At 48.1% G+C, this 27,558-nt stretch overlaps 1 protein-coding gene across 1 annotated transcript in view; it reads right to left on the bottom strand.

Annotated features, from left to right (window-relative positions):
- Positions 1-27,558, bottom strand: part of PRODH (proline dehydrogenase 1) — a 283,848-nt gene that overhangs the window by 155,543 nt on the left and 100,747 nt on the right. The window contains exons 6-7 of the mRNA XM_069650361.1: positions 19,801-19,917; positions 769-848 (exon numbers count right to left, since the gene is read on the bottom strand). Coding sequence (XP_069506462.1) covers positions 769-848; positions 19,801-19,917 — 197 coding nt within the window. The remainder of the gene's footprint in view (positions 1-768; positions 849-19,800; positions 19,918-27,558) is intronic.

Here is a 27,558-nt window from a genome sequence, read left to right as displayed (position 1 = left end):
ACGCATAGCAATACTCTTTGAAATCGGCTCCAAAGCACACTACAGCATCATCATAATGGGTTCCATACTATGTCCTGAGGAAGGCTTAGCTTTAAACCAATGGCTCATTTAACCGAAACTTAAGTTAGCACCAGATTCTTTTCATTTACAGGTGTCAAAAGCTGGGAGCGAACTGGCTTACGTACGCAGAACCAGATTAATTTTAAATGTATGTGAGCCGTGCAAAAAACAAAACGGACCTTTTTTCATTTCTCACCCTTGCTGACATTGTTCGGCCATTGGGGCTTTTAAATTAATGTTCATTTGTTTATTGTATTTGTGCAATGTTTGATTGTGGGTGTTCAGGGAAGTCCTGGTGATTGATACACACAGAGTGCTGTTATTTGTGTGGATCAATAATCAGCCTGAAAACTTGTGTGATTTATTGTGTATAAATCAACTGCATCCTACATACATCATGTTTAAATACAACCTTTTTGCACAATCAATTTTTCCATATAGGTGAATTCATAATTCTTTTTTGATATTTTCTAAATACATATACAGAGGCCTCCTTTTTTTAAAATATAGTTTAGATTACCCATGGGTCCTCTAGCGGAATTTGATGGGTGCCCTCAACTTTTTTTTGCATTATCAGTAGCAAATCCCCACTCCCCCCCCTCCCTCCAACAACCACTGTCTTGTAATATTTTGGTAGTATTTTAATTCTGATTTATGAAATAACGCAAACACAATATTCATGGCCTTTATCATACCCAGAAGACTTACCCAGAAAGTCCAAGGTTTTCGCCAGTAAACCAGTGCTGGCTCTCATCCTTGGTCGCAATCCCAAGTTTTGCCAGACTCTCCTGCAGAATAAAGACAAGTTATTAATTTGATTTGAAATGGTCCTATATAGTTTGACATGTGGCTTGGTGGCAGCTCTTGGTATATGGCTCAGAAATAGGGGTTAGTGGGAGAAGCACGAGGGGCAGGTGCGAGTCCTGAAGTGCTTAGCGCAAATCAAAAGATATTTCTGGGGGTGGGTTAGGTTGCTAGAAGATTCCTTGTGAGGACAATCCTGCTCTAGTCACTACCAGCGAGTTCTGCCTGGAGAGCAGATGGGTCTGGGGTTTGGCATGTTTGTGCAGTGGAACAGAAAAAGAGGTGCAATGTAGAGTAAGCCCTGTACCGACTTGTTGTACTTCGTGTGAACTGGAGATTTGTATTAGCAGGGGGTTCGCTGTAGTGTGTGGTGCCAGCTGTGTTTGTAGAGGAAAGCGGGAAGAAAAAATAAAGCGTGAATATGTTACTGGGGAAACAATACCAAAATGATCATGGGCTGAGGATATCAGGCTGGGAGTCCAAGCTTTCCTAAAACATGCACCTCATAGCTGAAAGTAATCTCAAGTGCCCTGAATGTATTATCTCATGGGCTTGCATGGCAGCTGCACACAAGAAAGACAACTTCATACCCCTGGCATCAGAAGGCCTTTATTGTGATTTACAGAATGTGAGGGGTCACAAATGTGAGACTGACAACTTTTGGATGATCTCAAAGTAAGTCATTTTATTAAATTATACGTTTCAACAAACGCCTCACTATCTCTACCCTCATGAGGATTTCCCTGCCTATCAAAAGCTAAAGAAAACTCTAACAAGGGATATCTGGCCCTCACGCTTAAAAATAAAATACACAAGAAAATATATGACAGTTCATAAGAAATAGCAAAAACGATATGCACAGTCTCTTTGCAACCTGGGTGAACTCCCCTTACCCAGGTCTGAAGTTAGATTCAATTCCAACATTCCATCTAAAGAAACAAGGAAATCCAGGTGTGTAACAAAGTTCAAACTCGGTTCTTTACTCAATCACTTTGTCAAAAGAAAGTTCTGGTAACCAATGTTCAGCCAACAGAAAGTTTTTTTCTTTCTTGATTAATAAGTTCCACTACATCAAATAGTATCAATGATGTTCTGGGTCACGATGCTTTACCACAACTTAGGAATGTCAAAGAAGAGATACAGAGCCTCATTACAAGTATGGCGTTATGTGGTATTGGCAGTATATCCTTCACCGCCAACTTGTGTATGATCACGATACATATAAACTATCATATCATATCCTACCTTTAACACTATGCCAAGGTATGAGGTTCGGCCTGGAGTGGAGGATTTATCTCCAGAAAAATCCTGCAGGTAAATCCTCCCACTCACCAGTGGAAAAAAAACAATTGCCAGAACTACTACGGTGGAAATTCTGCCGCAGTAATTCTGCCTGTTGAGTCAAATGGACTCAAAGGAAATGGGGACTTTCACTGCCACTTGTAATCAGGCAGTAATTCCGCCGGACAAAATGGCAGTAACAGTAATTCAGTTGGGCGGTATTCCTGTGGATTTACCGCCAGCATACCACCTAACTCATAATGAGGCCCAAAGTTCCTTGTCAGATTCAAGAAACCACAACTTCTGGCAATGTCAAAGAAACACAGCTTCTTGGTAGTACTCCATTCTCTATTTACAATATTATGCACCACGATTGATATCTTTGTCAGGATGACTCCACAGCACCAGGACTTCCACCTGGTAAACTCTCATAGCAGTGTAACTTCTGCAAGGATTCACCATACGGGTCTAATCGCCTGCCTCAGTGTTTCAAATTCAACTGGGCTTCTTAAGTTTTATATCTACTGACAAACAAATGTTTTATCAAAACAGTGTGCAACTTTGTGATTAGCAGAAAAGACAATATTCTTTGCACTGCGAGGTGTCTTGGTGTTATTCATAACCATTTACCCTTTGTGTGCTCCATGACTTTGAGATTTGCATTTCTACGGGAAAATGAAAAGTGCATGAATGAAAGTAATAAAACCAGGAATTAATTTGGTACTCAAAGGACAAGTGGAGAGATTGCATTGTCCAGATTTATTTAGCAATGAATAGACGAACAAGTGACTTACCAACTGTAACATTCTTTCGATTGGATGTTCCTCCCACGTATTACTCATCTTAGATATATCCTTACCTTCAGCTTTGCTACTTGGGAAATTTTTTCTCTCGCTCCACTCGAGGCAGCGGCGATGTCCCTCGGCGGCATCCGTCGAGTGTCGACGTCATCCGTAGTAGAATTGCCTCGAGCGCGCCCGTTGGCCTCAGTTCTGTTTTTTCGTGCATCAGAGCCCATGTATTATAAACAAAAGGCATGCCTCTTATTGACCCAAACCTTGAAAGAATTTAAAGTGTAAACCACGTAAACTGTACTGTGGGGCAGGATGGGAGGGTCGATGAGGAATACGTGGGAGGAACATCCAATCGAAAGAACGTTACAGTTGGTAAGTAACTTGTTCTTAGAATGGATTGTGTCCTCCCACGTATTCCTCATCTTAGATAGACTCCCAAAGCAGTTTTCTATTGGAGGCGGGAGTACAGATGCCTTTTAGTCATGTACCGAATGTAGTACAGATTTGGCAAATAGACCTTGAGAGGTAGTGGAGTCCAAAGCATAATGTTTGATAAAAGTATGCATGAATGACCATGTGGCTGCTGCACAAATGTCTTGTACAGGGACACCCCTCTTAAGTGCTGTTGAAGTTGCTATGCCCCTAATTGAATGGGCTCTTAAGCTTTCAGGGGGGATCTTTTCCAGCTAGCCTATAACACTCTGTTATGGCTAAGATTATCCATCTTGATAATGTTTGTTTAGTTACAGCAAGTCCTAACTTACGACCAGTGCATCCCACAAATAGCTGGTCACACTGACGTATTTTTGACAATCTTGAGATGTAAAAGATAAGAGCCCTTCTGGGATCTAGCCTATGTAGCTTTCCTCTTCCTTACTTGTGTGAGGAGGAGGGTAGAACGCAGGTAGTATTATTTTCTGTGACAGATGAAAGTCAAACTATTTTTGGCAGAAGAGGGTTTAACTCGAAGGACAACTTTATCTTTATGAAAGATGGTGTGAGGAGGACCACTCGAAAGTGCCTGCAACTCACTTACTCTGCGGGCTGATGCCAATGCAATTAGAAGTATAGTTTTTAATGGAAGAAGCCTTAACGGGCAAGAATGTAAAGGCTCAAATGGTGCACATGTCAGAAATTTCAGTACCAAATTTAAATCCCACACAGGAACTTGAAAAGGTATTGGTAGAAAAACATTGTTTAAACCTTTTAGAAATTGTATTATTAAAAAGGTATTTTAAAATAAGATTTTTCTTCTGAAGAGCGCTTGAAGATTGATAGCGCTGCTACGTATCCTTTTATTGTCTTAACCTGGAGCCCCAGATTAGCTAAATGTAACAGAAGAGATACCACCGTTGGAATATCACATTCAAAGGGATCCACATTCTTATCCCTGCACCAGTTACTGAACTTGTTCCAACAACACTGGTACAAACATTTTGTTGCTGGCCTTCTGCCCGAGAGCAACACCTCCATAACATCATACGGAAGGTCCCAATCCTTATATCTCAACCTCTCAGAAGCCATGCATGAAGGTTGAGTAGGTTGACCTCTGGATGGAGAACGTGACCTCACTCTTGCGAGAGAAGATCCTCTCTTTTTGGAAGACGTATTGGAGGGCAGATGGACATGTCGAGAAGGTCCGGGTACCACATTCTTCTGGCCCAATCCCGGGCAATTAGGATCATGGTTTTCCTGAACTTTCTCAACCTCCCGATTACCTGAGGGATCACAGGGACTGGAGGGAACGCATATAGAAGAGGAAATTCCCACTCTGCTACAAATGCATCTCCTAGAGCTCCTCTCGGGGGAAATTCCCTTGAGCAGTACAGTTCGCGCTTCCTGTTGACAATGGTCACAAACAGATCCACTTGAGGGGTTCCCCAAAGGGTGAAGATCTCTTGAAGGACTTCCTGAGCTAGTTCCCACTCGTGGGAGAGTGTGCTCTGCCTGCTCAGAGCATCCGCAGCTGTGTTTTGCTCTCCTTCTAGATGAATGACAGAGATCCCTTCTTCTATTGCCCAGAACCAGAGCTGCATTGCCTCTCTGCACAGTGGCAGTGACCCTACTCTTGTTGAGGTATTACATGGCCACTGTGTTGTCAGTCATTATCAGGACATTCTTTCCCCGTACAGAGGGCAGGAAGGCCTTCAGAGCTAGTCTGATCGCCCTCAGCTCCAAAAGGTTGATGTGTAGTCTGGACTCCGATGGAGACCAACGACTGCTGATTGTCAGATCGTTGGTGTGGGCTCCCCACCCCGTGAGTGAGGCGTCCGTCACTACAGTGATCTCCGGCCATGGTTGCCAAAAAGATTGTCCCTTGAGGATGTGTTCCTTGCAAGCCCACCATTGTAGATCCTGAGCTACCCTGGTTGGAACTTGTAAAAGATCTGTCATTTCCCCTGAAAATTGGGACCAATGAGTCCTACGTGCCCATTGAAGGGATCTCATCCTCAACTTGGCTTCTGGCACCAGAAAAATGCAGGATGCCATGAGGCCGAGCAACCTGAGAAAAATCGAAGGCCGGTAGATACTGGGCATTCTGGAATTTTCTCACCATCTGCAGAATGTGGTAAGCTCTCTCTTTGGGAGGCGAGGCTTTGCCCGAAGAAGTATCCAAGACTGCTCCTATAAACTGGAGCTTCTGTGATGGTATCACGTTTGACTTTTTTTTTTTTAAATACAGAGAAAACCCTAGTTTGTGAAGTAAGTGGCAAGTCTTGGATAGATGATCCTGGGATTGTTCTGGAGAACGTGCCCTGATCATCCAATCGTCCAAATAGGGGTAGATGAGAATCCCCCCCTTTTCTGAGACTCGCTGCCACTACCGCCATCAACTTGGAGAAAACTCTTGGGGCGGAGGTCAACCCGAATAGCAGAACTCGAAACTTGATAGTGAGAGTTGCCAATCGCGTACCTCAGGTACCTTCTGAGCTTGAAATGGATTGGCACATGAAAGTAAGCATCCTGAAGGTCCAATGATACCAATCAGTCTTGAAGTTGGAGAGCCTGAAGGATCTGAGAAAGAGGGACCATCTTGAACTTGTCCTTCCTGAGGAACTTGTTCAAGTTTCTCAAGTCCAAGATGGGTCTCAGTCCTCCGTCCTTCTTTGGAATGAGGAAATATGGAGAATGCCCCTTGTTCCTTTCCGCTACAGGTACATGTTCTATTGCACCTTTCTGTAGCAGGGTAAAAACTTCCTGCAACAGGAGCAGGTCTGGATTTTTGGTAGAGTTGTATTCTGGTGGGTGATTCTGCGGTTTCTTTAGAAAGGGAAGGCAGTAACCTTGGGATACTGTTTCCAATGCCCAAGCATCTGAAGTAATGCCCCGCCATTCTTTCAGATGCTGTGAGATTCTGCCTCCCACTGGGGTCTTGTGAGTCAAAACCTCAGAGTGGTTTTGCAGCAGCTCCAGCAGCGGCTGAAGGGACAGATGCCGATGCTGGGGCAGATATAGCACCTCTTCCTTGAGGAAATTTTCTTTGCCCTCTTTGATTGGCCTGTCCCCTTCCTCTCCCAAATGAGGAGTAAAAACAAAAGGGACAACCCCTCCAGGAAGATGAGCCTGTGTAGGGCCGTTGCTGAGGTTGTCTTATAGCGGCACTAAGTGACTTTGCCGCCGCCTTGGAGGTCTGCAGCTTCTACAAACTTTCATCCGCCTTTCTGCCAAACAACCTCAAGCCATCAAATGGCATATGAAGAAGTCTAGATTGAACATCTGGTGCGAAACCCGACTTCCTTAGCCACGAAAATCTGAGTAGCACTGCGCTAGACACCATGGACCAGCTGATACTGTCAGCAGTGTCCAAACCTACTTGAAGGCATTCTCCCGAAGCCCCCTTACCATCCTTAATTATGGATAGGAAACCATCACGTTCCTCTCCTTCCGGGATGTGTTGAGCTGCCGCTGACATGCAGTCCCACAGAGTACAAGTTAATCTAGCCAGCGTACAAGATACATTGGCGGACTTTAGAGCCATGCTCCCGGATGTAAAGATCTTTTTCGACCATGTATCTTTTTGTCATCCCCATCAGGGGGAATTGTGGGGTATGCAGCATTTTTTGTTGATGTGGCTGCCTGAACTACCAGGCTCTCAGGAGACGGATGTTTACTCAAATACTCTGGGTCAGAGTTACAAGGTCTGTATTTTGCCACATATTTTTTATTTACTGCTGGAATAGATTCCGGTCTTTCCCAAGCAGCATTCACTCTTCTTTGCAGGGCAATATGAAAGGGAAGTATGGGGTCTGGTTGAGGGCCTCCTGACAAAATATCTGTCATATCATCATCCTGGTATACAGGTGAATTCCTACCCCATCCCATAAACTGTTACTTTATTCATAGGCTTTCTGTAACCCAAATCGGCATGTTCTGCTGGATCTGGTCTTTCAAATTCATATTCAGGGGACGTATCTAGTCCACTTGCAGACTGTAACATTCATACAAATCCTGCATTTTTGATTGAGGATTGATTAATTCCTCTGGAACATCTCTTGTCCCATATTTTACTCCTGCTGATGAAACATCAGGTTCATCTTCTTCTTCATCCTCTTCATTTCCTGATGACCTTTCTCCATATAAAGATGACAGTTTGGAAAAAGTCATGTCTGCTTTCAGGAGGAAATACTTTCTCAGGAATATTGTAACGCTCACCTGATTCCCACGGAGGAGCCGACCCGTTCTTGACTGCTACAACTTCTTCCACGGTAAAGCGTAGTGCTTGGAAGATGGACTGGACTGGACCCCCAAACCTCGTCTGTCTGGCCCGTAGAATAATCCTTCTGTAGATAGGAGAAGGGAGTTAACTGTCTGCTAGATTGTGTGTGAGATTCCCCCCCTTTTTCCCCTTCTCACCCTCCTCGAACCCTAGCTGTGCCTTCCGCAGACTCTCACCTTAATTTCTGTATGGACGAGCTCTCCATCCTGCTTCTGACGCAGGGGCACGTAGATTTCCAGTTACTTCACTGGATCTCGGATTTGGCGAAGGTTCGATGTCTGCTTGCCTTTACCAAAATGCTGCCGTAAGTATATATACTTGATCAAAAGATCAAGTCTTATTTGTCCCTTGGTCTTTGTTTAATTTTCAGGGACTAGGTGAGGAATCCGTGTGGAGGAATGGATTCGCCGAGGTAAGCTCAGGTGAGTACTTTTAATGAAGGTGTGCCGTAGTGGTTTGCTCCGACACCTTAATGAGTGTGTCTTATTTCCCCATAGGGGCCGGGGTACGGAAAAGCCAAAAAAGCCGCTCCGACCCGAAAAGGGAACCGAGGTCCCAACAAAATTCAGGTAAGACTTAAGGTGAGTAATCTGTCCTTTTGCAATTAGTTTGTTGCTCACCTTGTTTTGTCCTTTTTCTCCATAGGTCTTGAATGCGACCGATGTCGCCTATGGGCGCTGAAAAGGTAAGAGGAAGCGGTGCAGCAGCGCGAGAAGCGGAGCGCTTCTAACTATTGTCTTTCTTTTCCGTAGGTGCTGGGATGCGGCCGATGTCGCCTATGACCGCTGAAGAGCTAGACAGCGCCACGTGAAGGTAAGTGGAAGCGGCGCTGCAGCGAGCGATGAGATGCGTTTCTAACCCTTGACTTTCTTTTGCAGGATCGACAGAGTGAAGAATCCGGATGCTGGATGAAGGTAGGTAATGTCCTAATGCTTGCCTTTCTCTCCTTGCAGGTGTTCCAGGTGCTGGCGGGCGTGGCAGGATCCAGGATGCAGGAGCCGACTCGGTGAGCGTCGTGCTGCAGAATAACGCGAAGCACGTGTGGCCATCCGGGCGTGGTTTAAATAGCCTTGGAAGAGCTTCAGGTGAGTGTTCTTCCACTGGCCCCACCCGAGTAAGAAAAGAGTTCCTGAAAGAAAATAGTTCCTCCCCAGCCTTAGTTGGCTTGGAGCTTCAGACAGCATGGTCTACCTCGGGTAAGTATGCAGCATGGTCTGCCTCAGGTGAGTTCACCCAAGCATTACCATATGTTCTGCCATGATTAGCCTGGCGCCTATGGCGCCAGGACAAGGGCCAAAGAGCCCCTATAGGGGTTTGCTGGGTCCTGCTTGGTGAGTATGAAGTCTGCTTCCGGGGACGCTGGGCCTGACCTGGCTCCTTGGGAGCAGGCATCATGACAAATATGTTTCAACCCTGTAGTGGTGTCGACGTCGACAGAATCGTTGATGGCGTCGAAGTCGTGGCCGTTACCTTCGATGTTGTCGAGGTATTCTTCAATGTTTTCGAAGGCACTACAAATGCTGTCAAAGGAATCTTCGGGGCAGTCAACGTTATCGAAGGAGTCTTCGAAACACTCGACGCCAAAGAAGTCTTCAAGGTCGTCGATAAAACCCTCGACGTGACTTTTCTGCTGGGTCGTCGACCCTTCATACTTGACAGCCTTTGACAGAGGCTTCAAAGATGTTTTCGTCGAGGTCTTTAATGATGTATCGACATCTAAAGTCTTTTTCTTAAAGTCTGTCTTTTTAGGTGTCTGGGAAGTGTCCCTAGAAACACCCTCAACAATTTCTTTTCGGATTTTCTAGTTTTAGACCTTCCTCTGTCACTTGTGAGTAGAGGCATGACCTTCAACAGACATTTTTGACGGGGTCTGGGCCACGTTCTCAAAAATGTTCATCATCGACTCTCTAAATGCTACCCACTTTTTAGGGGAGTCATGTTTAGTTGGACAAGTAAGAACTTCCTCCCAAGTCGAGGAAGAAGAAGAGGGAGATTGGTGTCGTCTCTTCTTCGCCTTCGCCTTTTCGGACGAATAAGAGGACTTCCTTGATCTACTCCTCAATCTGCTTGATTTTTTATGGCGTTTTGCCGAAGACTCAGCCGAGTCCGTCTTCCCTCTGGAAGAAAACTTCGAGGATTCCACCCCCACCACCAGTTTACCTCGTCTTTCTTTCAAGGCCTTATGGGTCATGGATTGGCACAAACCGCAGTCGTCGATCCGATGTTCGGACACGAGGCACCAGAGGCAGTTACGGTGAGGGTCAGTCAGCGACATTTTTCTTCCGCACCTGAGACATTTCTTAAAGCCTGTTTTCGGAGTAGATGGATTTGAGGAAGACGACATAATTTGCTTATGACTGAGGCACCGTTTTATTTCGATCCAAATCGAAGCTAACGAAAAACGGAACTGAGGCCAACGGGCACGCTCGAGGCAATTATATTAAGGATGACGTCGACACATGACGGATGCCGCCGAGGGACATCGACGCCGCCGCCTCGAGTGGAGCGCCCTCTGGTGGAGAGAGAGAAAACATTTCCCAAGCTGAAGGTAAGGATATATCTAAGATGAGGAATACGTGGGAGGATACAATCCATTCGAAAAAATAGTTAGAAGGCAGGAGCAAAAACAGAGTTTGGGACTAAGTTTGAAGTGTTCTGCATGTAAAGCGAGATCATGGCAGAATAGGAGAGAATAATAAGTTACTCTCTTACCTGCTAACGTTCTTTCGATGGGATGGTCCGACGACGTATTCCATATCTATGATGGTAATCACCACAGCTGTGCTGCTTCGGAAAATCTTTCGGCGTCTGCGTCGATGAGGTCGATACGCCGTCCGAGGACCTCCTCCGACAGCCGATGTCACCAGATGTTATAAGCAGGACGCACGACATCCATAGCCTCAGTTGTAGCTTTTCCCCAGAACGTCTGCCAGTATGACCACAGAAAGCCTTGCGGAAACGTAAGCTGCAGTCGCATAAGAAATTCTGTAGCGGGGAAGGCAGAGAGGGAGCGATATGGAATACGTCTGACCATCCCATCGGAAGTACGTTACCAGGTAAGAGAGTAACTTGTTCTTTGAGGGGATTGGGTCCTCCGACGTATTCCATATCCACGACAGACTCCAAAAGCAGTACCAACCTAAGGAGGTGGGAAAAGAATTTAGAATATACAAATTTAGATTGCCCAATCAAATTGCAGAGTAAAGGACCGCCTTGCCAAAGGCCAGATCCTGCCCCCGGATAGAATCGAGGGAGTAGTGACGTACAAAAGTATGGACCGACGCCGAGGTGGCTGCATCACAGATGTTACGAATAGGAACACCCCTCTGCAGGGCAGGAGAGGCAGCCATACCTCTAGTGGAATGGGCCCGTAAGCCTACCTGCCAAGCGGTAACATTCAGAAATTGCCAGAATAATCCAGCGAGACAAAGTCTGCTTAGTCACAGCTTGTCCCAAACACTTTCCAGCTTAACCAATGAAGAGCTGATCGTCCACTCTGACCCGGGACATGCGTGAAATATAAAAGATTAAAGCTCTCCTAGGATCGCGCCTATGGAGCCTCTGGTTACGCTCACCTGGTTCCCACAGGGGCGTCGATCGGACCCGGACCGCTGCGGTCTCCACCAACGTGATGTGTAGTGAAGAGATGACAGTCTGGACTGGCCCGCCTAATCTTGTCTGCTGGACTCGTATAAGTATTCTCCTGCAAGTGGAGAAAAGGATTTAGCCACCCGTGGACTTTAGTGATGGCCCCCCAACAGTTCTCGTTCTCCCCACTAATCACCTCCGATATCCCCTTTTGGTAACCTCACCTTATGTTTTTAAATGAGCTCTCCATCCTGCATGGCATGCAGGGGCACGTAGATACCAGTTACTTCACTGGGTTGAAGGTACTGGAGGAGTTCCGGAGGAATATTGACTCCAGTGTCTATAAAGTTCAAAGAGTTCAATATGTCCGATGTTCTCTTGTTCCATTCCCTCGTTGGGTTGCAGCTGGGTCCAAAAGAATATTGCCTGGAGGCTGCTGATGGCATTCAGGTAAGAGTCTATATTACCAAACACTGCCCGGTAAAAGTTGCAGGAGTTTAACTTGCTGTTTTCTCTCCCTTTATAGGTGCGGCATAGGAAGATGCGGCGAATTAAAGAATAATACCTCCGGTGGTAAACAGGTAAACCTATGGTGGCAAAGAGATTGTCTTTGTTGGTTTTCTCGGCTCACCTTTTCCCCCCAGGTGCTGGGTTTCGACGAAGAAAATGATGGAGGCAGTGCAGAGCCGAAAGATGCGGTGGACTGGCGAGTATAGCGCGGCGCGGCTGCTGGCAAAGCGACGCGTGCTGAAATAATGTCCTTTCCAGGCTCGGAGATGTGCTGGGTCCGGAATCAAATAATGTCTGATCTAACCTCTTCTCCTTTCTTTTCCTTTTGTCTAGGAGCTCCAGATTCGAGGCGGGCGTGGCAGAAGACTGGATGCTGACTTGCAGACACGGTGAGCGTCACGCTGCTGGATGCACAATAACACGAAGCATGAGCTGCTGTTCGGGCGTGGTTTAAATAGCCTGCAAAGTAGTCCCAGGTAAGAAGTTCCCCAGAACCACACCCGAGTGAAAAATAGTCCCATCCAGGCCTCACGTTGGCTTGGACTCATTTTCAGCATGGTCTGCATAAGGTAAGTAAAGTCTATGAGCCTAGCGCCTATGGTGCCAGGACTGAATCCAAACAGCCCCCAGCCGGGGCTGTTGGGGTTTTAATGAGTATCTGGATGCCTGCTCCCGGGGCTGATGGACTCGATCCGGATGCCTGGGGGTAGGCATCATGACACCTCTCCTCTTCCTTATCAGAATGCGGAGGAGGATAAAACGCCAGAAGAATAACCTTCTGGCCTAAATTAAATTCCGACACCACCTTCGGAAGAAAGGAAGGACGAACTCTAAGGACAACCCTGTCCTTATGAAACACAGTGAAGGGTGGCAAGCGGAAGTGACCACAACTAAAAATACAGTTTTAAGAGTTAACAGTCTCAAAGGGCATGAATGCAAAGGCTCAAACGGAGCACCCATCAGAAACTGGAGGACAAGGTTCAAATCCCAACCGGGCACCTGGAAAGGGGACAGAGGGAACACATTAGTGAGCCCTTTTAGAAACTGAGAAATTAAAAGGGATTTTAAAATGATAACACTTCAGACGAGCGCTGAAATATGGACAGCACCGCCAAGTAACCTTTGATGGTACACACTTGCAGGCCCTGTGGGCCAAAGAAAGCAAAAAAGACAGAACCATAGGAATGTCACATGAAAAAGGATCCACATTCTTAACCCTGCACCAGTCGCAGAACTTTCACCAACGGTACAGGGACTTAGTTGCGGGCCTTCTGGCCGAAAACAACACCTCCATCACGTCTTCAAGGAGGTCCCAATCCTTATACCTCAACCTTTCAGAAACCAAGCGTGAAGGTTGAGGGATCGGACCTCTGGATGGAGAACCTGACCCCCCCTCCCGTGAGAGAAAATTGTCTCGGTAGGGAAGACAACGCAGAGGGCAGATGGACAAGACCAGAAGGTCCGGGTACCACGTCCTCCTGGTCCACGCCGGAGCAATGAGGATCATCCAGGAACCGAACCTCCGTAACCTCCGCAGTACTTGCGGAATGACGGGGACCTGAGGAAACGCGTACAGCAGTGGGAATGACCACTCCACCATGAACGCATCTCCCAAGGCTCCTCTTGGAGGAAATTCCCGCAGAACCCCTCACACTTCCGGTTGACACTGGAGGCGAAGAAATCCACTTGAAAGGTCCCCCAAAGGGCGAAGATCTCCAGGAGAATCTCCTGAGCCAGCTCCCACTCGTGAGAGATCATGCTCTGCCTGCTCAGAGCGTCCGCCGTCTCATTTTCGTCTCCGGCCAGATGAACTGCTGAGATCGACATTTGCTGCTGGATGGCCCAGACCCAGAGCTGCATCGCCTCCCTGCACAGAGGAAGAGACCCTGCCCCCCCCCCTTCTTTTTGTTGAGGTAGTGCATGGCCACTGTGTTGTCTGTCAGGATCAGGACATTCTTTCCTCGCAAAGTCGGCAGAAAAGCCTTCAGGGCAAGCCTGACGGCCCTCAGCTCCAACAGATTGATATGGAGTCTGGACTCCGACAGAGATCAACGACCGCTGACTGTCAACTCGTTGTCATGAGCTCCTCATCCCGTGAGGGATGCGTCCGTCATGATCGTCACCTCTGGCCAGGGTAGCCAAACTGGAGCCCCCCTCATCAGATTGCCTTAGTCGGCCACCACAGAAGGTCCTGGGCGACCGAGGGCGGCACCTAAACGGGGTCTGACATCCTGCCGGAGGACCGATACCACTGGAGCTTGAGTGCCCATTGCAAAGATCTCATCCGCAACCTGGCCTCTGGCACCAGAAGAATGCAGGATACCATGAGGCCGAGCAATCTCAAGAACTCGAACGCTGGGAGACTCTGGGCATGCTGAAACTCGTGCACCATCTGCTGAATGTGATGAGCCCTCACCTGGGGAGGAAAACACAGCCCCAGGGACGTGTCGAGCACTGGAGCCTCTGAGTTGGTGTCAAATGGGACTTCAAGTTGAGGGAGAAGCCCATCTTGTGGGGGGAGTGGCAGGTGACTGACAGATGATCCAGGGCTTGCTCGGGAGAGCGTGCACTGATCAACCAATCGTCCAGGTAAGGGTAGACATGAATCTCCCGTTCCCGAGATGCGCTGCCACCACTACCATGGCAGGACCCGAAACTGAAAGTGCGAGTCGCCAACCGCGAACCTCAGGTACTTCTTGTGCTTGGGATGGATCGGCACATGAAAATAAGCGTCCTGGAGGACTTGAGTAACCATCTTGAACGTGTCCTTCCTGAGGAGTTTGTTCAAGTCCATGATGGGTCTCAATCCCCCCCGTCTTTCTTCGAAATCAAAAAATATGGCGAATAGCATCCCTTGTCCCTCTCCGCTACAGGCACCAGTTCTATGTCGCCTTTCTCCAGCAGGGATTGAATTTCTTGTGCAAGGAGCGGATCCGGACTCTTCAAAGAGAGATTCCGTGGTGGATTGTCGGGAGGCCTCTGCCGGAAAGGAAGACAGTAGCCGTGGGCTATGATCACCAGAACCTCGTGACTGAGCAGAAGCGGCTGCGGCGTTGCCCGAGCGCAAAGAGACAACTGCACGCGTGGCCCTGGCACCTTGAGTAGCTTGTTTTCCACCTCTGGCACTCTTACGTTTGCCCCTTTGACTTGCAGCTCCTCTCGCTTTACTAAAGGATGAGTAATAACGAAAAGGAACCTCCCCTCCATTGCTGTCCCCTAGGACGAAAAGGCAGAGGTTGGCGGACTGCAGCGCCCAACGACTTCACTGCAGCTTTGGAGGTAGGCAACCTCTCAAGGCTCTTGTCAGCCTTGCTGCCAAAAGATGTTCACCATCAAAGGGCATGTTAAGGAGCCTGGCTTGCACATCAGGAGCAAACCCAGACTTACTCAACCATGTAAAACTGCGCATCACGGTGCTTGCCGCCATGGACCGGCTGACACAGTCTGCCATGTCCAAACCAGACTGAACAGACTCTCACATGGCCTCCTTGCCATCCTGAATAATAGCAAGAAAACCATCCCGTTTGTCCCCTTCGAGAATATGTTCAGCCACAATACAGTTCCACAGAGTGTGCGTGAAACGAGACAAGGCACATACGGAGTTGGCAGCCTGAAGCGCCATACCCCCTTAAGAAAACACTTTCTTCGCCCAGCCATCAAAACGCTTGTCGTCCCTTTCAGGAGGGACGGTAGGATACAACGCCTGTTTAGCTGGGGCCGTAGCCGCCTGCACCACCAAACTCTCTGGAGTGGGGTGCGTGGTCAAGTAGCAGGGGTCACTACTGGCTGGGCGGTATTTTTGCGGCAAATACTTGCCCACTGCCGGGAGACTCTCCGGAGCAGTCCAAGCCGCTGCCACCCTTCTTTGCAGAGCCATATGGAATGGCAGTACCGGGTCAGTGGGTGGACCCTGATCGAGGATATCCGTAAGGTTATCCTGCACAAAATCAACTGGGGGCGCCGACCACCCCAAGTAGTCTGACTCTCAACATAAGGTGCCGGTACGATGACTCGGCATGGGTGCCAGGCTCAAGCCTACAGAACACCTCCGGAGAGGTGTCCAGACCACTGGCATCATGCAGTGACTGACGCAGGTCCTCAATCTGGCTATGACCAGAAAGAATCTCATCAGGTTCTGTGTCCGGAACCAACCCATCTTCAGAACCCTCTTCCACCTCGGAAATATAATCCATAGGCTGGAAAGTGGGCATTGAATAAGGGAGACAGACATGTTTTGCCTTGGCCAGAGCCTTTCTAGGTGGTTCCCCCGTGCCACGGGGTACCTCCGACACCACAGCCTCGACAGGCATCGAGTGAAACGGCATTGACGTCAAGCGCGGCGCCGACATCGACGGCTTCGACACAGGCCTGGAGGGCGGAGCCTTGAGCGTGTCATTCGACACCCTGGGCGCCACCGGCATCGACGTCTTCTTCGAAGACTTCACAGGTGCACACGGGCTCGAGGACCGGGAACGGGCATGACTGGAACGATTACCCTTGTCCGAGCGGGACCTCTCCCATGAATGGTGCCGACCACCCGAGCCCGAAGGTGTACAAGCGGTGTCTCCAGTACAGTCACGACCGACCCCTCTGAGACGCGGACGGACTGGAGCCCTGCGATTCAAGAATCGCCAACATTTTCTTCCCGAAGGAAGCCCACTCCTCCGGAGAGAAACGCTTGGTGGGATAAGAAACCCGCCGACGGGCAGAGTCCTCGGACGGGTAAGGCGACCGATGACGGCGCTTCCGGGTGTGCCTCGAAGAGGCAGAGGAGTGGCGGGACCCACTCCGGGACCGAGACCCCCCCCCCCTAGACTTACGACTACGATGCGGAGAGTCGCCCCTCGAATCGTCCGTCGAAAGCCCAGTGGACCTCACCTTCCGGGGCTTGGACACCTTACCGACCGACCGCTTCTTACGTTCCTGCAAAGCCTTGGACGTAAGCGACTGGCAGTCGACACAATCATCCGTGTCGTGGGCCTCCCCGAGGCACCAGAGGCAGGCGTTGTGCGAGTCCGTCACCGACATCTTGGACCCGCAGTCCCCACACTTCTTCTTCCACCCTGCGTCCGGGCTTCAAGAGGAAGACATCCCATACATATACTACACAAACGAACCGGTTCGAAGAACCGAAAGAACAAAAACTCCACAGAGTCGAGGCGCGCCGAGATCTCCGAACGGAACTGAGGCTACGGGCGTCGTGCGTCCTACTTAGAACATCTGGTGACGTCAGCCGTCGGAGGAGGTTAGAGGACAGCGTATCGACGCCAAAAGATTTTCTGAAGCAGCATAGCTGTGATGATTACTGTCAGATATGGAATAAGTCGGAGGACCCAATCCCCTCGAAAGGCTATTTGTGGTTGTCACTAATTGGTGTAAATGGCTTAAAGCACCTCTGGTGAGGGATGAGAGCGCATCACAGAGTCTCTGATCACTCAGTAAGTTGAGGCGATGCAAACTAGAGCTATATTTAACCCACAGAGCAGAGTTCCCTAATCCTAGTCAGATTGCTCCTAAGGGTTTGATATTAATGCAGACTATGCAACTTGCAGGAATTTTAGAATCCAAGATCAGTAAGGCAGCTCATTGGGTAGAGCCCCCCTCCACCTCTGCTAAAGCTCTATGTAACCTGCAGGGTGGAGGGTCCTCATCCTAGTGACAGAGCTCCTAAGGTTTAATATTAATGCAAACCTTGACCTTCCAAATTTAAGGACCTATTAGGAAACTGACCGATCAACTTCCAGGGGAACCAATGGTCCAGGGATGAATATCACCATCAATCAACCCCACATCTCTAGCACACCAGAAGGGATCCAAACAGATTGGAATAGAATTATAAGACTTGTCCAGTTTTGGTAACATGGACGGAACAGCGGGCTTATCTCAGCAAGGTTGTTGGTTAGTTGCAACACAGCGAAAATCAATTATTACCCAGTGATAAAGGGACTGTGCAGTCAGGGTTGTATAAAAATATTGGAATTGGCCAATATGACCAGAAAAAGCCAACTGTACGGCCCAGTTGACCAAATTCAGACTGTATGAAATAATCGTTCAAAAAAAAAAAGAAGAAATGGTCAACTGAGCCATAGGTTTCCATTATAGTGAAAAAGGGGAATGGACCATTATAGCGAAAAAGGGGAATGGGGTTTGCGGGGGTGTGCCCTGCTTCTGGGACATTGGAAGCAGGGGACTTTAAAATAAAACAAAACCCAACACAGGGACCCTGCTGCGTCAGTTCTGACCCACATTGCAGGGACGGAATGGATACAGCAGGCTCAGATGGAAAGCAGATGCTGAAAGGTAAGTGGGGATGTATTGGGAGTGGGAGGGGGGCATGGATTGGTATGATTTTGCCCACTGCAAAATTGGATTTGTGGCAAAATGAACTACGGTAAAATCATAACGGTCTAAATGATCAACTTTATTACTACAACAGACAATTCTAGCACACAACAATTACAACCCACACTGTAAAGTCACACACAGGACAGGCAGTTTCACAAAGGAAAGGGATGCACTCTGGATACGGACAGGAGGGTAGTTGGCAAAGTAATAAAGTCTTATAGTTCAAGATTTGTTGCAATAGAATCTCAAAGGGGCTTCACAGCCAGATATGGTCACTATGATGTTTAGGAATGAGCAATGGCCTTGAAGATGACCAAGGGCGAAACACGTGTCGGCTGACTTACTCCAAGAATACAAAAAAACTTTCTATTGGAAGAATTTGGCAAGACAACACTAAACTTATATCTTTCTATCGACTAGTTTATTATATCTTAAGAGGCAGAGCGCGAGGCATTCCAATCCCTACCATAGCTCACCATTATATAATCAAGGCATTCATGGGTTGACCTTGGGGAAGGAGTGTCGCAGCTTGCCACCAGGCTTAATATTGAGTGGTCATAGCGGACTGTACTAGGATTTGAACCCATGCATTTTACCCATATTTCTCACCTGTATTCGGGGTTCGGGCGTTGAGAAAAGGAGGGAAGGCAGTTGTGTGTCATTGGGGAACATGGTTCACAACGGAGAGATAACATCCTTTAAGGAATTGACATTGTTTGATCAACTAGAAATGACAGATTTACAGTTCTATATGGGTGGCATCTGACCCCGGATCAGTTGCATTTCATGTTGCCAAGAGGCAACAACCAGTGCTTAACCCCACCACTGCCCACTTTAGGTATGGTGGGTGAGTCTGCCCTAGGTTAATGGGATACAGGAAGGAGGGTCTTCCTGCAAGCAAGTCTATTTTGGGATTCCTTACGAAGGATAAATGTGCACATAGGTGTATGCATGAGAGACCAGGTGTTGGGAGATAAAACGGTGCAAGATTGTCAGGTTGTTCTAATTCTTGCATTTACTGCAACACAAATCAGAGCAGCCTGGCGGTGCAAGCCCAAAGCACGCCCAATTGGCACTGGACTCGGATGGCGATTTAATCGGAATTCCTCCTTAACCTCTCCTGAAACAGCCTTTTCTCAGCAATAGCGTCTGATGAGACCATTTCTCTCTTGAGCACGTTCCACTAACCTGCCCGCTTGGGCTGCATATCTTCCATCTTTATCTATCATTCTTAATGCATGGGATGAGCCGAGCACAGGTTGAGCGAAACTGAAGGTTTGTCTTATAAAGCAGCAGCTGAATTGCTAAAGAGGAGAAGCGACATAAGAGGAGTCTTCAAATATGGGGCCGTGAGATAGGTTTATATGAATTTGTAGAAGGGTGGCGAGGAGGTAAAGGACATTCCTAACTGCTCTCCATTTTTTCTATATTAACGTACACAAACAAATTAAGATACAGACTTTGGGCTGAGACAGTAATATTGCATTTTTCAGATATGGGTCGACTTAATTTCTTACCAGTGATGTGCTTGAATTACTGTTTCTAATACCCTCGTCACAAAATCAAACAGAATTAAAAAAACACCAGATCCCTCAATCATTGGGTAAAGTGAGGGGATGTGCAAGTTGTGCAGTGACTTCATATTAAATTCCTAGGTGCAAATGCACAGTATGAAAAGGGGGTAAACTGAAATCTTCTGACCTGGAGCTTTTCCACCTCAAGCACGATATCCACAGCTGCAATCCCAATCTTGCCTTGATCTGCCGCTAGCTGATGGAAGAACCGTCTCCACTTTATCAGCACCTCTGAAAACTGGAGCTATGACAAAAAGGAAGCAAAGAAGCAAAAGTGAGGAGAAAATGTTTGGTCTTTAAGTTCTGCTTGCAAACCTCTCCAATGGCCTCTTCAATTAGCACCGACTCACAAGGGATGTTAGTACATCAGAATGCCAAAGCTGCTCAGATTCAGGGCGACAGGTCTACATGGGTGTAGCATTGCTTCTGCACACTCGTCACCTGGGAAAGCATTCACATACAGGTTAAAAAAGGGCAGACAAATATGTAGCTGCTCCAGGTCAATGGGCCTAAACCTCAATTCACACAAACCCCAACAAATCAATCTAAAAAGATACCCATCTCCCTGCGTCATTTTAGAAACCCTTGTCAGAAGCACAACTCCTCAGAACAAGCAGGAGAAGTGGCAGAGAAGAATATGTGAATATTCATAAATAGATCATCGTTTAAGACCAAGAACAATCTCCTCAAACATGTTCGGTTGCCTAGCAGCTAGGACTGAAGAGAATCCCTGAAATGTGCTAACCTGTTGATTGCACAGAGCTCGCAAGTTTCCTGTGGCCACACATGAGAAGTCCATCCAGTGCTGTGTTTTTCCCTTAAAATCCTGGGAGTTGTAGTTTTTTCTTTTCCGTTTGAAATTTAGGAAAACTACAAGTTCAAGAAATCCAAGCAAAACAGGACAAAGTCACTGTGTTGTGCAACACAGGTGCCGGGGATCAGACTGAGAAACTGGAAGGTGCCTCCTTAGCTAGACCGCAGGGATCTGTCAACCAGGTGACCAGGACACAGCCATCGCTATTGGACCCAGTTCCTGGGGGTGAAACAATGAGGGAGGGTCACCTGGATGGGGAGGGGTCCTTCAGTAGTGGAAGTGGGACACTGACGGGTCAGACGCAGTATCCCCTTCTTTCAACACCTTTCCCCCCCCCTCCTACCATGTAGGATATTTTGAAACACTGCCCCACTTCCCGACAGGACACTCACCACCACAGACAACGGACTAACATCGAACCATTTACCCAACATGGCACAACACAAGGGTCAGGCAATACCAGAATCACACCTGGTGGCCCCAAATAGATAAAGGTGGAGCACGAAAGCACACTATGAGCAAGGCAGACTGCACAATGAGACAGCTATCGAGGCACAGCAGTTCAAGGAGGAGAAAGGCAGCGAAGAAAGAGGCTGACAAGGCGATACGCCCTTGCCCTTTCCGACCCAGGCTCCCGAAAACCTCCACAGAAGGAAAGGTAAGCCCGTGGACAATAGCTCAAGTGTGTTGCAGCAGATGTCAACGGTAGACGGAGCGTGCCTATGCTGATAAGCAGGACTGAGGGAGGCGCCTGCTACCGTGGTACTGGCCTTGACTCCAGATATGCTGAAAAACCAAGAAGTACAGCACAGCCGGTGAGTCGAGGGGAGAACCGATAAAAAAAAAATAAATAAATAAAAAAAAAACTATGTTGAACGAAAACTGCAAAGCAGAAACTTGAGGGAAGTTCAAAGAACTGTTAGAATAATGGGAAAAAAGGCTGCAGAGGGATCAGACACCATATGGGTGCTTACTCGAGAGACTCTGGTCAATCTCAGGTTTGAGGAAACTGCCAATACCAGAAGTCCTTGATAAAGTTGGCAACAGTGAACCCGGCAGAGTGATGCTGACAGAAAGAGGCAAAGCCTAAAGAATTGTTTAAAAAGACATTAAGATTTGTGAACTAAGAAAAAGCCAAAAGGTAACCCGACAGCGCGAGGCTGCAGATAGAGAAGGATCTGCACCCGGAAGCGGGGGACATGGGGCCGATCCATTATCACATTAAATACTGTGTAAAAAGAACTTTTTGGTTTTTTTCCGACCCTCGAAGGCAAGAGATGTTTTGCAGGAAGAGAGACTTGGCCATTGAGGTTCTTGAAGGCGGAACTATTGTCTCGTGCTGGGGGGTCATCTCAACCACTTTTGCAGTTTAACACCCTTGAACTGTGATCACTTCGGTCTACCTTCACAGTTGCCACCATGAGTTCCTTACAGGACCCTCTGCGGCAAAGCCCTCGCAGGACAAGCCTGCAGTGTTGTGCGATGCAGGTGTTTGGCGGTGAAGGGGGTAGCGGCGCAGTGCGATAGCACAAAGCTGCCGACCACCCTCTGCATCCGAAAGGCAAGAAAGATGCAGGGAGGCGGAGCAGCCACTACTGCTCTTTACTAAACGTCCCTGCCTTTGCCCATACTTCCACCTAACCGTTTGACATAACGTACTCCATCCCAGCACAATCCTAGGCTTTCCCCTTTCAGCGGTTAGCTGTACTTCGTGTTTTATGTCTTTCTCTAGGTCCCCTCATTTGTGGTTACTATTGTACTGTGAACTGTGTCCTTTAGGTTTTCTCCCACTCTCTAGGACCCCGCTGTTATGTAATGTGCCAATTCCCTTTACCTTAGAGACCCCCAGCAACTTTGCTGGATTTTGGGGACTTGATTTTTTTAACCTGGAGAGTGTGGCCCTTTTTCCCCACTCTCTCGTATTTTAATGCGATTTCGAACACTTTCTATTGGTTGTGGAGTGTGACAAACTCCATAGTCATCTTTGACATTGTGTCACACAGCACCTTCACTGCAGTGGCACAGGGAAGTCTTCCGGATTTCCCAAAGGTTTAAATACCTTCTCTGGGATAAACTACTATTTTCAAGAGCAGTAAAGTGAAATTGACTTTACTTAAGATTGTAACTTTCTAGACCCAGCACACACCATCTTACACTAGGGTGCTGGAGGGGTTACCTAGTATCCCCTTTGTCTAGCTTCTCATGTTTATGGTACCCTTTTCTCACTGAATGGCTGGTGACAGTGGTTTCGTTTTAACTACTGTGGTGTGCCTTCACCGTGGGCTGCGTTCGCAGCTGCTGTAAAGCACCCATGGGTGCCATTTTTGTCAAAATGGCCCGGTCTTCTTTTTGCGCCATTTCTTTGTGGAAAGGTCCTTCTTGAGATTTACTCTGCGCGCCAAACCAGGGCTGGTCCCATTGTTCGCTTTTCCTTTGGCGGGATTCACGAGTGAAGCCCGTCTCTGGCTCCAAGGTGTCTGGAGTAGGCATGAAGTGAGGGAGGTGCCCGAAACTCCCTGTGCTTAGTCTCCTAGTAGACCCAAATGCACTCTGTGGTGATTGGCCGGATGACTGGCAAGGACAGCCACCCTACTGGGTGACTGACACCTAGACTGGAATTAATGGGAGAGAACTGAATAAAAGGCGAGACTTTTTGCTTGGAAGGCAGAGTTGACCACTGGACGAAGGAACCAAATAAGAACTTGAAGAGGACGCCTGCTGCAACTCCTGGACCGTTGGTTTGCGCGGTGAAGCCCTGGTGCTGTGCTGAAACTCCAAATTCGTATCAACAGAGAAGCCCCTGCAAGGACGACATCTCCCCTTGAGTTGGTGGGACCAATCAACTCCAAAGTAAGCCACCTGGACATCCATCTTGGAGCTGGTTGAATTGCCACAGAGTTGCTGCTGGAATCTGTATAGCCAGGGAGAGGAACACCAGATTGTGTGCATTGCTTTTAAGCTGGCCTAGAGCTTCAGGAAGATCCTCCGGACTCCCAGGAAGCAAGACTGACCGAGCCTGAGCCCACTCAACAGAGTGCCTGACCCCAGAAGCAAGGAAAGTCCATCGCAACAGCCAGGAACTGCGGTGTTGCTATTTGCGGTAGACACGAGGAGCTGAAACACTGAACAGCCACTGAAAGTGAAGTTTGCCAGTTGGGAGTTTTGACCGTACCAGTGCATTGCAGAGTCCCGCTGGGGGTACCCTTTGTACTGTTGCGTTGTACCCGTCTACCCCTTCTGTGCATTAACTATTATGTGTCTGCTCCCCAAACTCGATTCTAGACTTCCTTCTGGCCTCATCCTCCTTGATCTTTCCTCAGATTTTGAGAGGTTCAATCATGCCATCCTGATCAATCATCTCCGCGAGAACCTGGGCATCACGGATCAGGCTCTGACTTGGTGGTCTCCTTCCTCCTGGACCGTCCCTCCCAGATCTATCGTGGGTCCCTTTTCTCCACCAACTCCCTCTCCACACGTGTGCTCCGCAGGGTTCTAACCTCTCACTCTGGCTCTTTAATGTCGACTTGGCCCCTTTGGCTCGCCCGATCTCTACCTTCTCTAACTTTCGGTGCTATGCAGATGACATTCCACTCGGTTTATAGCGACTTTTTCGAACGTCACATTTTCGAAATGCCATTTTTTTGACATCAAAATGCCGAAAAAAATATTTTTTCGAATGTTTTATTTTTTGTAATTGGGGGGGGATTGGGGTCCCCCCCAAGCTCCCGTTTTTTTCATTGACACTTAACTAAACAAAAATAAAACAAAAACATTGATTTTTTTTTCAGCATTTGACAAAATGGCATTTCGAAAATGTATTTGAAAATTTGACTGGATACCATTCCACTCTCCTTTAGGCTACCCTCAGCCTCCTCTCCTCTCTCGCTCATTCCTGACTGTATCCACGATTCAGAAGTGATGCGCCTCCAACTATCACTGCCTTAATGCCAGTAAGACTAAGATCCTTCTCATTGTGACCCCCGCTGCTCCCGCCTTCCCTGCCCTCACTGGATGCCCTCCTTGGGCCCTCTTCCTCCGCCTTCCTGCGAGGCTAAAAACCTTGGTGTCATCTTCGACTCCACTCTCTTCTTACATCACGGACCTTGCCAAAAAAGGCCCACTACCAGCTGCACCTCCTCAGAGGTATTCTTCCTTCCCTCAGTTTCCCTTAGAAGCTCACCGTCTCCAGAGCACTGGTTCTCTCAAGGCTGGACTACTGCAACAGCCTCTTTCTCAATCTGCCTTCCTCTACTCTCCACCCTCGGCAACTAATCCAGAACAGGATTGCAAGACTTGTCCTTGGCCTTTAGCCCAGGGACCATCCAGCCCTGTAATCTCTCCACTGGTACCCGTTGGCTGCAAGGATCAAGTTCAAGACCCTCTGCATCGTCCACAAGGCTTTCTGGGGCCAGAGCCCGCACTACATCCAACTCTCGATTCTTAAACACCTTCCTTCTCCAGCTCTTCGCTCAGCCACCTCCAGCTCAGAGGGTCAGGCGCTTCTCCAGGCAGAGGGGGGGGGGGTAGATCTCTCTCCTCTGCAGGTGCCTCCCTCTGAAATGGCCTCCCTGCCCCTCAAGCTTGAGCTGGACCACCTGAATTTCTGGAAGCAGCTCAAGACCTTCCTTTTTGCTTCTGCTTTCGCTCCCTCTACCCTGCTGACCAACCTGTATGCTTTTTTTTTTTATACATTTAATGGCTATTTCTGCAACCTTACAGTCCCCTGCCTCCTTGCACTTAACCAGAGCCACGCTGCCCTGGCTGCACTTACACCTTCCCTCCCCCTGGCACTACCCTTCTCCCTCCCCCCTGCACTTTTGCATATTGCACTTGCACAATCGGAATGACCAGGCCTAGTAAGGTTGTTTTGTCCTCTCTCGGTCTACCCTCCCTCATCTTGTCACGTCTAGAAACACTTGTGTACAGGCGCGTAATAAACATATATAGCTCCAACAGCAGGGAATGATCAAAGTACAACAGGTGCTGGCTGTCAGAGGGCAAATGGGAGCCATTTAATGTGATTTTTCAGGTACAGGCTATTCCAGGGATGGGGGGGTCCGAGGGAGGATCACCTTTGCAGGTGGTCTTTGGGGACTAAGGGAGGCACGCCCTCGGGCGAGACATGGTATTCCTCCCCCTCTGATAAACCCCTACCCAATATCCCCTCATTTGTCCTGGGATATTGTCCAATGATACCCCAGTACCTTTCTGTAAGAAATAGGAGAAAACTACCAGTGAAATTAAAACCATCTATAAAATCACAAGAACCCAAAATCCATTCACCCACCACAATACATGTAACCTCTTTATCCTGACAAAAACCTATATAGTTTTTGTATGATCCCTCAGAAAAATGACAAATCCCACAATCCCTACTTCCATTCTAGAAGTCCAACTACTGAGAGGAAGAGGCAGAAGGGAGTCATGCGGATTACCCATAGGAATCAATGGGGAATGGATTATTACGGGCAGTCTCCATGCTGTCCCGATAATGAGGTCAGACAGTCAGGCAGGCAGGGACACCTACTCATACATACTCTACTCACAAAGGTCAGCCAGCCTAACACACACCGAGTGAGCTGGGGATGCTGAATGAACAGTCAAGACCAGAAGGAGAAGTCAGAAGCTGGGAGAATGTTCGGAAGCCAGAAGGAGGGGGAGGGGGGCAGACTGCCAAGACACTGAGGCTTGCAAGTACAAAGGGGGCTACAGTGTGACAGGGGAACCATGCCCCAGGGAACGTAAACTCCAGCTACACTTTCCTGGTAGTGTTTTAATCAGTGCTGGCTCCCTGGGTGCATTCCAGAAACCCAGGTGGTTGAGGGGCAGGTCCTGGGACCCAGACCTTAAGTGAATCCCCACTGAGGACCCCCTAACACCTCATCACCGAGTGTAAAAGATGGAGACCCTGCGACTTGAGGGAAGCTAAAGCGGGATAACCTGTTGGGTCAAGAATTTTGTGTAAATCCCAAAAGTGCCTGTATTGGGCGAAGTGGGAGCAAAGCCTCAAATGTACATTCTGGGACTTGTAGCCCAAAAGAGCAAAGCTGTGAGACAGTGGTCCGGCACTGCGTGTGTGCCCAATCGAAGGTCTCGGTAAGGTATCCAGCTGAGAAGTACCAAAAGGGAAAGTGAAAGAGTTGTAAATCGAAGTGGTCCTGCGACGGGTCAAGCAACATCCTGCGCAGTCGAAAGTCTTCGAATCTGGTGTCAAAAGGGATCTGAGATCGAAGAGGGGGTTAGGGGGAATCCATGGTCCGAGCCCAGATGAGCGAGACCAAATTGTGAACATTGCGTGAAAAGGCATCTGAGCCCCGGCGAGTGGGATCCATGGTCCAAGTCAGGATGAGGGAGACCAACTGTGAACTGAATAAACGTGGGAATCTTGACAAAGGAAAGTAACCTTTGTGTTTTGTTTGCTACATCCGTCCCTCTGCAGTAAGAGACTTTGAATGGCAAAGAGACTTTGGCACAGAAGGGCCCGATACTGAGATATTGAACTGTCTGAGTAACAAAAGGAACTATAAGTACCAGCAATCACTGGGAAAAAAGGCAATACCTTGTGTTTTGACAAGTAAAGTGAACTTTCAAGTCAGAGAAAGCCTGTGTTTCGAAAAGATGTTTCTTTTGAGAATCCGTTTTGTTTCCTGAAGACTTTGCCAGAGTGGTGTGAGACCAGCTGAACCAGTGTGCTGCCTTGTCCCGGGATATTGCTGAAAGTGTGGGGAATGGAGGCCAAATGCTCAACTGTCTTGAAATATTGTTGCTTGAACACTTCTTTTGCATACAGTACTGTCCCACACCATTTTGTGGTTAGAAGCAAGGATTGGCAATAGGTTTATTAGATTAGGCCGTTTTATTTTAAGAGACTACTAGGCCTGCGTTATTTGATGGTCGTAGCTTGCTCCCATCCTTCTGGTTTAGATCGGCGTTTAACCAACCCTTTAAAATTCAATGAACACCCTTGAACTGTGTCTCATTTGCGTCGGTCTTCATTGATGACACCAAGCCTTCCCTTACAGAACACAGTGTCATATCCTAAGAATTTGTGAGATACGATCCTATCTTGGA

Source organism: Ambystoma mexicanum, chromosome 3p (assembly GCF_040938575.1).
Source record: "Ambystoma mexicanum isolate Mex_15411 chromosome 3p, UKY_AmexF1_1, whole genome shotgun sequence".
In the NCBI taxonomy this organism is placed as follows: Eukaryota; Metazoa; Chordata; class Amphibia; order Caudata; family Ambystomatidae; genus Ambystoma; species Ambystoma mexicanum.
This window is presented reverse-complemented; position numbering and strand designations above follow the sequence as displayed.